We start from the raw sequence: 10,855 nt of genomic DNA, 5'->3' as shown, positions 1-10,855 counted from the left end.
ACATTGGATTTGAAAGCAACACCCTTTCCTCCATACATCCACACTTCCTGAATCCAACGATACCAGTTATGTGCACATCGGACCTCCGCTTCACCAGATACGGCCAGGTAAGTTTTGGCCAATCAGATCGCATATGCTAATGAGGGTGGAATTAATGAGGGTGAAACTCGTTTTTATCTATATACCTAACCCTAACCTAACCCTAACCCTAACCCTAATCTATATATGCCCATATAGGATCCACAAAAAATGTATTATTTATAAACAATAACATTTGGTTGAATAAATTGCAAAAGCTGCACATTTTGTCAGGATATTGAAGAAAAACAGTCCAAATAAAAACTTTTCAAAACACAAAACCGTGAGTCTGAAGCCCAAAAAAGTGCTTCCATCCATCCTGAAATCAATCCATGTGGCTCCAGGGTGCTAATAAAGGCCTTCTGAAGTGGGTCGCTTTGTTTTTGTAAGAAAAATATAAATTTTTAGATCTTTATAAATTGAAATTACAAGCTTCCGGCAGACGGTAGACTTACGGCAAAAACGTAAGAGATGGAGCATATGACGTCGAATGTAGCGTAAGCATTTGCCTCTCGCAGTTCTAAACAGTTACGCTACGTCCTACGTCGCGTCAGATATCCTTTTGCCATAAGTCAACTGTGCACCGGAAGCTAGTAATTTCAGTTTAGAAAGTTTTCAAAATTTATATTTTTCTTACAAAAACAAAGTGATTTGCTTCAGAGGGCCTTTATTAACCCCCCCTGGAGCTGCGTGGATTGATTTCATGATGGATAGAAGCACTTTTGTGGGCTTCAGACTCATGGCAGGCATTCATTGCATCATAAAGCTTGGAAGAGCCAGGATATTTTTTTAAATAACTCTGATTGTGTTAGTCTGAAAGAATATATACATATGAGGAAAAAAAATTAACTTAAATGATTTGAGCAAATGGCTGCAATATAACAAAGAGTGAAAAATTTAAGGGGGTCTGAATACTTTCCGTACCCACTGTAAGTCATATACATCTAGGATGGCTTTAGGGTGAGTAAATCAAGGGATAACAAACAATATACAGTCATCAATCAATTTTGGACAATACAGGAATTTCATTCTTTTACTCATTACAAACAATTAGCTCCAACTTTGTATTCAATGGAAACAATTCTAACCTAATTAGTGGAACATATATTTGTATACACAGGAATTGTAAGTGATCACAACAATTCTTTACCACCATCTTGGTATTCAAAATTAAAAACATTGGCCCATACTCTTTGTGGTGAAATGTTAATGAGTCCCACTGATATGCAGTGGACATTGTATGTTTCCTGGCAAGAAACTTGGTAAAATTCTCCAACTTCAATTCTAAAAGTTGGAGAATTTTTGAAAAGTTTGTTTTTTGGACCATGAAATGGTGTTAAGGTATTGCATGTTGATTGGTGTACAACATTTTAAAAAGCTGATGGTGCTCTTTGATTAGATGTTTAAGAGATACAGTCATGCCATCAGAAACCCCTGGAGAAAAGACAAATTTGATTATTCGCAACAAATTCCAGTTTCTATTGTCTTGTGGCACCACATCACCAAAAAATAATGGGGTATTCTTAACAAGACAGAGAGTTTGTATATAATTCAGACCCAAACTGTTGTTACGGAGTCACAAAATATTATTTGCATTTAAAACATATATGGCTAATTCAGTAATTTTGCTCTCAGCTCCTTAACTCTTGGTGACTCCTTGGTTTTCCCTACATCAACCATGTAGATTGTTGTCTGAATGAAAGTGTAAAAATGAAGGAGTGCCTCATCATACGCTAAATTAAAAACAAAATGTGCTTTAAATAGTTCATCAAATGCACAGAGGGATGTATCCGACTGACAAGGGATGAGATTCTTATTTAGAGCTATATAAAAGTGCTCAATCTGGTTGCGGTTCCTGCCAACAGCAAGCAGGTATGGCTGTCTTCCTTCTCGTTGCTGAAGATGTTGTTCAAGGCTGATACGAGACTACAAAGAGACAGATGAAAAACATTCTACAAGATGCAGTCACATAATAATGAAAAAGAAAAACTTAGGAACAGTAAATTCAGGAAGATTTAAAGCAGTCACATTCCTAGTCTCATTACCTTCTGATACACCACAAGCCTGTTTATGGCATCTGATGCACTGATTTTTGAGACCTTCTTTCCAGGTGATGGTGGAAGTAGATGGAGCAGCAAAAGCAATGTTGCCATGTCACTGTCCCAGTCTAAAATTCAGATATAATTGACAAGGACTTTATCCAGATAATGTTTTTGTGAAGGCATCACTTATGCTTTGAGGCTACCAATTTAAAGGTTTACTCAAATAAATGAAGTTGAGAAAATAACATCTTACCAGAACAATGTTCACTATCTCTCTGGTTATTTGCTGACAGAAGAAGTGAGCACACAACAGCAGTTGAAGTCAAGCCTATGGCTTCTTCGATAATTTTTGCCTTAAAAGTGGTATCCCACATTTCAAGCAACTTTGACGATGTTTCAGGACTGAAGAGTAGTGAGAAGTCTTGATTCACCTTTAATTAAAAAAAGCATAAATAAGAATTCTGAATATTGCCCATTACTCTTTGAATAAGCTGTTTGAATCTCCAAACTTACAAGTCCCTTAGTGTTTAGAAATGTAGGAAAGGTTTTCAGAATGTCTGTCGTCTTGTTTGGGTCATGAACAAGCCTATGCCTATAGTGAAAAGTCTCCCTCATTTTGAGTAAGATCTGTGCTTCATCTGTGGAATGAGTAAGAAAGGCAATTGCCTCTCTTAAAGTATCCTCATCCTGCTGCTCAAAGCTGGAACATCTGTTCCAAGAAGGTCCACTCAAGCCAGTCTCACTTCTTTTGAAGATGCTAGGCTTATTTCGCTTCTTGGCGTTCCTCTGAACAGTCTTCAGTCGCCATGCAATGTATCCAGTCCCACTGTCTGTGTCATAAAAATGTTCCTATGGCATTTAAAAGAACATTATAAGGTTCATTATTCAAAGGGACAATCTAGACAGCTACAATATACAATACACAAGTTAAGGATACTCACATAACCTTTTTTTGAAAACGGATCCTTTAGTGATGGGAAAAGAGTCACAACACCTAGAGCATACGTCTCCTTCTGGTTCCTTGTGGGAATTCTCCTTAAAAAGCACAGACATAGACTATACATAAGCAAAAACACAACAATCACGTGTACAAACATGACAGCCGGTATACAAACAGCACCAGGAATATTAGGCTGCTAAACCCCAATGTCCGCCTAATAACATTGCAGTCATGAGGGGTTCGCCCTCCCTGTAGAAATATTGGATACAGGATACCGAATCTATTACTCAAAATGTTCCTGAGGTCAGCCTCAACAGGTTGATTCCTCCAGTAGATTTCCTTGAAGCCTGGCACACACTACACAATGTGTCTCATTGGATTGTGAAAACAATTCGGAGAGTCAAATCAAGCCCAAGGACTGGTTTCTCACGATAGATCAAAAGGATGGTTATTTCCGTATCTCCATTTTTCTGCAGCACAGGAAGTTCCTGATGTCCGCTCTCGGGGGCAAAGCATACCAATACCAGTTCGGCCTAGCGTTAACCCCTTGCACTTTCATGAAATGCATGGATGCCACTCTGGCTCCTCTAAGACTCCAGGGCATCCGAGTTCTCAATTTTTATATGATTGGTTAATATTAACCCAGTCGCAAGGAAGCACAGCATGGAAGCACGGCATTGACCATATAAAGTGCTTGGGGTCAAGACTCAATGGCAATAAAATATGCTCACTCCAGTTTAGAGGACAACTTTTCTGGGAGTTGGTTATGATGCGGGCACAGTTGTCTCTCGCACATATCGAATCGATTTTGGCAGCAGTAATCAGAATCAAGCTAGGCCAGTTCATCACTGAGAAACAGTTTCAGAGACTGTTAGGGCTCATGGCGGCAGTGTTCAATGTGATACATTTTGGCCTACTGTACATGAAACCTCTGCAGTGCTGGCTCAGCACCAGGGGGTTTTCCCCAAGGGGTAACTCATCTCGCACAATCAAGTTCATGCACATTCCTTGGTCGTGTGGAAGAAGCCTTGGACGGGGATAAGTTGACTCGTTGACTCTAAACCCCATTCTGGCGGGCCTGAGTGTGGTTTTCGGACCTTATAGCACTACTAGATCGCCTCCCATGGAAGATCCCAATCAGGAGTAACATTCACACACATGCTGTAGGCACGATATTTCACCCCCGGCCAGAGAGGTGAAAGCTGTGGGTCTGGTCCCTGAGGGGGATCAGTTCCTAAGTGAGGGTCTCTCAGCTGAGGTTGTAGAGACCATTCTCAATTCTAGAGCTCCTTCCACAAGGAAATGTTATGCTCTAAACCTGAGAGTATTCACTTTATGGTGCAGAGAGCATAAGTTAGGACACAGGTAACTGCCCACTGGATTTAGTGCTGGAGTTCCTTCAAAACAGTTTTCCTGCCAATTTTCCCCATCCACACTTAAGGTGTACATGGCAGCCTGCCTTCCACACACCATTAAGTGGTGGTTCTTTGGGAAAGCACCACCTTGTGATTTGTTTCCTTCATCATACTCAGCGGATAAGGCCTATGGCTCAGGCTAGAATTCCAGTTTGGGACCTAGCTATTGTCTAGGAAAGGATGACCCTGGCACCCTTCAAGCCCGTGGATGGTGCATCTGCTAAGTGCATCACTTTTAAGATTACACTCTTGTTGACAATCACTTTTATAAAGAGACTAGGAGATTTGCAGGCCTTGTCAGTTGCCTCCTCCTGCTTGGAGTTGAAGGGTGAAAGCTATTCTTCACCCGAGACTGGGTTATGTATCTAAAGTACCCACTAATGTGACCCGGTCCAGGGTCCTTCAGGCCTTTCATCCTCCTCCTCATGGGTTGGTGGAACAAGAGATGCTACACATTATATATTTTGTGAGGGCCCTTGAAGTTAATGTTCAGATGACCTCTACTTGTAGAAAGACTGAACAGTTGCAGATATGTTTTGGGTCCCCTAAGAAGGGCTGGCTAGCTAATCTATTAGTGGATTGTAGAGGCAATTTCTATGGCTTATGAGGAACACGACCTGCCTTTGCCTCTTCAAGACACAGGGTATGAAATCATCTAAGGCTTTATTTTCAGGGGCATCCCTCTAAGACATTTATGATGCGGCAGGTGGGTCCTCCCCACATACTTCTATAAGATTTTTTTTTAGCCTGGACATCCTAGTTACGAGGTCTCAGGTGCTCATGTCCCGAGTTGTGCCCAAGCAGCTTCACATTAGAACACATAGAACATTAGATATTTTGTCATTATGGCGTAGTGGGTATTTAGTTCCACAAAGTGTTGCCATACAACTCAACACAACTTTGGGTACGACTATAACTCCTCTTCCCTTTGCCATATTTTCTGTGTGCCTGGGAGTGGCTTGCTTCATCCTATCAGAAGCTAACTCTATTGTGATGCCAGCTTCACTTTGTAGCTTTTATATGACGCTGTCATGCCTATGAGTATTTAAGAGCAAATAAAAAGCAGTTTTACCCATGCATTTCCACCATATGTCCAACCAAAATGTTGACTAGGACTCGTCTCATTTCACTTGAAAGTGTATTTTTGGAACTGTATTCAGCAAGGACAGCATCTCCTCCACTTGTCTGCTTTAGGGCACTACGAACCATCTTCAAAAAAAAAACATGATACATCAAAATTTTACTAACTTAATGTATTTAAAAAATAAAACATGTACTAAATTTAAATGAACAAGTAACCTCTTTTGCCTCAGCTGCTGCATCATATGTCTTAGATTTCTTGTAAGGGCGTTCTGGCATTTGGTCAAGTTCATATGATGAATGACTAAGTGACAAAATGTCAGTCCAAGAGCTGCTTGTTGCATCTGATAACATTTCTGAAACACAAGAACCTATTACAACATAAATAACCATTTATTTGTTACACAACAGGAATGCAATGCCATACTGTACCTTCATTCTCTCTTCTAACAATAATGAGCGACGTATCAGGTCTCGCATTGAGCACATCTTGTAAAATGTCCTCGTCTATCTCAGTTTCAGTGTCATCATAAATGTGTAGATTTGTCTCAGGTGGTAGGCCAAACCTACTGTGGACTAAACATATACAGCATTTTATGTATGAAATAGAAACAACAAACAAACAAATGAAGTAAAAAAAAAAAAACCCACCTTCATTAACAAAGTCTGCAAAAGTGAATCCATCCTGAAGTCTGATAAATTTCCTGGAGTCCTGATATCTAACTTTGATCAGCAGCATGTTTCAAATCTGACAAAGCAAAAAAAGATGTAATTAAAGACTATAAACATATACATTGCATAAACCTGTCATTTAGATGGGTTTGCTAAAAAAAATGACATCTCTAAGTGAATTTTCTAAAAGCCTTTATAGTTACATTACTTATGCATGATTTTTGGAAGATGTTCCAACAATTGTGAAATTAAATGAATGATTAAAGGTGTAGTATGTAAGAGGGCTTTTACACTAGCATTTTTGGTGTGCACCCGGGTTTGATTGACGTCAGAGTTCAGTATATTTGGATGATGTGAACGCTGTCTTCTGAAGTTGGGTGCACACCCGCGAACCGCACCCGAGTCCACTTAAAAAGGGTGGTCTGGGGTACAGTTCAAGTGAACTCTGGTACGGTTTGCTGCTGAAATAAACGCAAACATACCAAATCGCTGAAGTGAGTCATTATTAATAGCGTGTTATTTGATAAAAATGTGTGCTTGCGTGTGCGTTTCACGCTCTCATTTACTGATGAGTGTGGCTGACTCGCTTCAAGCAGAGAGCTGTATATCTCATTTCTTCTCACCTTCAGCGTTCTTTAGAGCATTTGCAGTATATTCACGGCAGATAGACGCAAGTGCCTTATGTTACAAAACTTTGGAAACAAAACCAATGGTTGAAAATCAAAAATATAAAAGTGAGGAGAGCAGCGTTATGCATTTTGCCGCCTTCTCCTGCGCCGTCGTTACTAAGCAATGGTGTAAACAGCTGCTGGTTTGATGACACAAACGAACCGCGGTTCGGACCCAAAAAATATATCATGAGCAATTTTGATATTAAAAGATATTACAAATTTATACAGAGTAATTTTTTCTCATTATATATTTATTCCCATGTGTAAACTATAGTAAATTATAGTATACTGTATATATTATAGTATTTACAACACTTTGTTAATGAATGCTACTGCATACTGTAGGTATTAACTATAGTGAACTGATAAAGTGTAATAAATACTGTAGTATACTTCCATTTTTACTACAGTAAACTGTAGTGTATTGTAGTTTAATATACCCTATAGTCGTATAAGACGTACAGTATTGAGTCAAGTAAATTGTTTATATTACTATATTTGTTATATTACCACAACAACTATAGAATTATAAGAAAAGAAAACAAATTCATTCAAGTACTTTACTATAGTATGGTTCAAAAAAACTATAGTATTTACTATAGATTACTTTAGTATTTTTCAGAACTGAATTACCTCTATTGCTCCAGATAAAACTGATTTTCCAGAATTATTGAGGCATGATGCAAAATAGTTTAACTTAAATGTCCATTGACATTAACTTCATTTGGCAAATGGATTACGATACATGATTGGTATAAGGATGCAAACTACAAGTAGACTGATCCAAGAAAATGTTTCAGTGGGAATCTCTTGTGAAAGAACATTCCCTTCCTCTATAATAGCTGTTACTGTATGTTAGCATTAGCATTTGCCTGTTGTTGTGTGAGGAGGTTTGTGTGTTTCTCTTACCAGTCTGGCAGCTCCTCTCTCGCCAACTTCACTCCTCTGTAGTAGCTGTTACTCTTTGTCTTTTAGCATGTTTGTTAGCATTAGCATTAACATGTCTGTTGTCGTGTGAGGAGGTTAGTGTTTCTCTTACCAGTCTGGCAGCACCTAATCTCTCTCTCCAGCTTCACTCCTCTCCTCTTTAGTAACTGTTACTCTTTGTCTGTTAGCATTAGCATTAACATGTCTGTTGTTGTGTGAGAAGGTTGTGTTTCCCACAAGCTGTTCGTCTCCTCATCTCTCTCCAGTTGCACCCCTCTCTTCTGTAGTAGCTGTTTTTCTTTGTCTATTAGCGTGCTTGTTATAATTAGCATTAGCGTGTTTCTCACCAGTCTGGCGGCTCCTCATCTCTCTCTCCAGCTGCACTCCTCTCCTTTATTGTAGCTATTGCTGTATGTTTGTCTGATAACATTAGCATGTCCCTTACAAAAAATAACTGCAGTACATTGAAGTACAACTGTAGATTTGCAGTATAATGAAGTACAGATTGCATGTGAAGATTTCAGATGCAAAAACGTCTGTCTCATTTATTTACAGTAGGCAAGTTTTTTTTATTTTTTTTATGTAGACTCCCTATAAAAATATTCATACAAAAATATTTTTGTACAAAAAATATTTGCCTATGGAATATTTCACCCACATAGATTAATAGCCTGCACGTGACGAGATCTTCCTTCGTGCCAACAGTCGTTGTCCTGACAACGAGTCTTGCGAGTAGCTGAGATTACTGATAATGGTAAATCAGCGTCTTTTCCGTAGTGTCTGCTACAGGATGGATATAAAAGTATAAAATACATTTTGGTTTGACAACTTCATTCATATGTGGACTATCACAAGAAAAGCATAAAGACATAACAACATTACACCCCGAGGCCACTCACAAGTAAGTGGGACAAAAGAGAAGAACTGCTTTCTGGAAGAGAAGTTCATCAGGCGAGTTGGAGCGTTGACTTTGTCGAGTCATCCAGTTTAGCGGTGAGTATAACATGTAATGTCCTCATATCTTTAGTTATAATTTTAGAGAGATGTAAAAAGACTTGACGGATATCTTATTCAACCCGCTGAGCAAATGAGAGGAAACGCCGCTTCCATACTGATATGTAACACACGCGGGTCAGTGCGCGAGGTGCTTATGAGGGAAAATAAAACACACAGAACTTAAAGTCAGCGTGAACCAGAAGTTGCTGCCGGCTTTATTTCAGTGTAGTGACGTATTTCCAGCTGAAACGGAATATTGAATTGAGGGCGTGGTTTTATTTTTGTGCTCCTCCTCTCTGTCTCTCACTCAAAGCAACTAATAACGGTTGGAGGGTGTGTTTAAGGATATTCTGTCCAAGCCGTCAAACTGAGAAGTAATGCCATTCCAGAGCGGAAGCCAATGTCCAGATTTTGATGAAAGATTACCATGACAAATATTTGTTTCAGCGGATTAACTGCACGGATTAATTGTTCACATCAAGACTAACAATTTGCGCTAATAAAGTAAATAAAGTCCATTTTGATTTCATGCAAACTTTAAGTCTGATAGAATGACAAAACAACTGGTTTAATGCTGTTTTTACTACACTTTTACTATAATAAAACAAATTATATTTATATTATAAAATATTAAAATCTAATCTAATAAAACATCAACATCCCAATCCAACGATTGATGTAACCCTGTGTATAGATGCATTTAATTATGCTATTGCTCAGCAATTTAGTAATAAGCTGATTATTAATAAGCAGAAATTAGTCATGTCATTGTCCAGCTCAGTTCAGTTCTCAATCTAATAGCATCAGAACATTATTTATAATAATGGAATAAACAAAATGCACTGAATATACTGTGTATTTGTTTTTGTTTTTCTAGGAGAGCTTCAACCCCTAATTGACATGAGGAAAAAGATAATTGAAAAGTGTTCCATTGATAGTGTGCCCATCTTTGCAACAGAGCAACATTAGGAGAGAGGAGAAGAGAGAAAGTGAAAGGCACTCAACAGATGTTGGTGAGACTTTATTTCTGTAAATGCATTAAAGGTCACTCACATTCTAGTCAGCCACAAATGTAAACCTGATTTTAGATAGTATTTAAATGAGATTAATAACTCCAGCTATTTGTAGGCCTACATTCCTGTATATTTCAAACTAAATTGTGATGCAGCATGAATCATAATCACACCATGTTCATTTGTTGGCCACTGGAGAACTGATCCCTAAACTTCTCCCAAAGTTTTTTTTCTCCATTCTGTCACCTGATGGAGTTTGTGTTCCTTGCCACTGTCAACTTTTGCCTTACTTATTTGGGGACACATAATATTCAGCAATATTATTGATCTGACTCCACTGATACTATTGGATGAGGACTGAACTGAGCTAGATGATGGCACCACTGTTTTCTGCAGAACTGCTATGTAGATGCATTGGAATTATTTTATTTTTGATCATTTTTATACAGTTATTGAAATTAAGTTAAACACTGATTTCAACTGAACAATGACAATTTTTTACTTTTTAGAGCTGCTTCACAGCAGAATTTAATTCTGTTTGCAGCTTTGAAACAATCTGTATTGTATAAAGCACTATATAAATAATGGTGACTTGACTTAAATTGGTTCAGATCTTCAAAAAAGTGCATGAAACAAAGGCAACCTGAATAAACACAAAATACAGTTTATTAATGATAACTGTATATGCTTTTATTTTGTTAATTTTCTTTGGAATATCTCACAATATTTAGTATTTGATATACACAAAAATAGAATAAATAAATTTTTTGGCAGCACTGTACACAAGCATTTATGTTCAATAGTGTGACATCTGAAGAAATTTACATTTCTTTAGTGTGTGATTGCTATTTTCAGGAAAATGCACTGATAACAACCAAAACAAGATGACCAAAAATATAATTCAACAGAAGATAATGGCTGTGAAAGAAGGGAAAAGTTAATCTTCCAAAATGGAGCAGCAATATCTTTTCAGGTAAAAGTATTAGAACCGTGTCTAGGGACAAGCTGCTCTGACCTTTTC

General features: G+C 38.1%; 1 protein-coding gene and 1 long non-coding RNA gene across 5 annotated transcripts; one reads left to right on the top strand and one right to left on the bottom strand.

The window, feature by feature from the left end:
• Positions 1–988: 988 nt before the first annotated feature.
• LOC107722314 (uncharacterized) lies at positions 989–8,218 on the bottom strand. 4 transcript variants are annotated; one of them, XM_016530621.1, is made up of 10 exons: positions 7,808–7,858; positions 6,207–6,303; positions 5,988–6,131; positions 5,775–5,911; positions 5,548–5,684; positions 3,062–3,155; positions 2,634–2,969; positions 2,374–2,551; positions 2,124–2,245; positions 989–2,004 (listed from the first exon to the last, which is right to left on the bottom strand). In XM_016530621.1, exons 2-10 carry the CDS (start codon positions 6,292–6,294, stop codon positions 1,690–1,692), a joined length of 1,551 nt encoding a protein of 516 aa, XP_016386107.1. In that variant the 5' UTR covers positions 6,295–6,303; positions 7,808–7,858; the 3' UTR covers positions 989–1,689. The 4 variants fall into 4 exon arrangements, with proteins under 4 accessions (XP_016386107.1, XP_016386106.1, XP_016386105.1 ...); XM_016530620.1 differs by lacking the exon at positions 7,808–7,858 and adding an exon at positions 8,173–8,218 and having other exon boundaries at positions 5,988–6,303; XM_016530619.1 differs by lacking the exon at positions 7,808–7,858 and adding an exon at positions 7,938–8,202 and having other exon boundaries at positions 5,988–6,303.
• Positions 8,219–8,336: 118 nt separating this feature from the next.
• Positions 8,337–10,750, top strand: LOC107722317 (uncharacterized). The gene is made up of 3 exons (XR_001637799.1): positions 8,337–8,818; positions 9,699–9,834; positions 10,690–10,750. It is a non-coding gene; the product is annotated as an uncharacterized LOC107722317 (long non-coding RNA).
• The last annotated feature ends 105 nt before the right edge of the window (positions 10,751–10,855 follow it).

Source organism: Sinocyclocheilus rhinocerous, unplaced genomic scaffold (assembly GCF_001515625.1).
Source record: "Sinocyclocheilus rhinocerous isolate Xijiao unplaced genomic scaffold, SAMN03320098_v1.1 scaffold4319, whole genome shotgun sequence".
Classification (NCBI taxonomy): domain Eukaryota; kingdom Metazoa; phylum Chordata; class Actinopteri; order Cypriniformes; family Cyprinidae; genus Sinocyclocheilus; species Sinocyclocheilus rhinocerous.
The sequence above is the reverse complement of the archived record's forward strand: the minus strand, read 5'-3'. Positions and strand labels throughout refer to the sequence as shown.

Excerpts from the sequence above, each read along its gene's own strand:
- LOC107722314 (XM_016530620.1), bottom strand. The coding sequence starts at position 6,294 with ATGCTGCTGATCAAAGTTAGATATCAGGACTCCAGGAAATTTATCAGA. Across the intron at positions 3,156-5,547 it reads CATATGGTGGAAATGCATGG|GAGAATTCCCACAAGGAACC; the intron begins GTAAAACTGCTT and ends GTGCTTTTTAAG. Across the intron at positions 2,552-2,633 it reads TTCTAAACACTAAGGGACTT|GTGAATCAAGACTTCTCACT; the intron begins GTAAGTTTGGAG and ends TTTTAATTAAAG.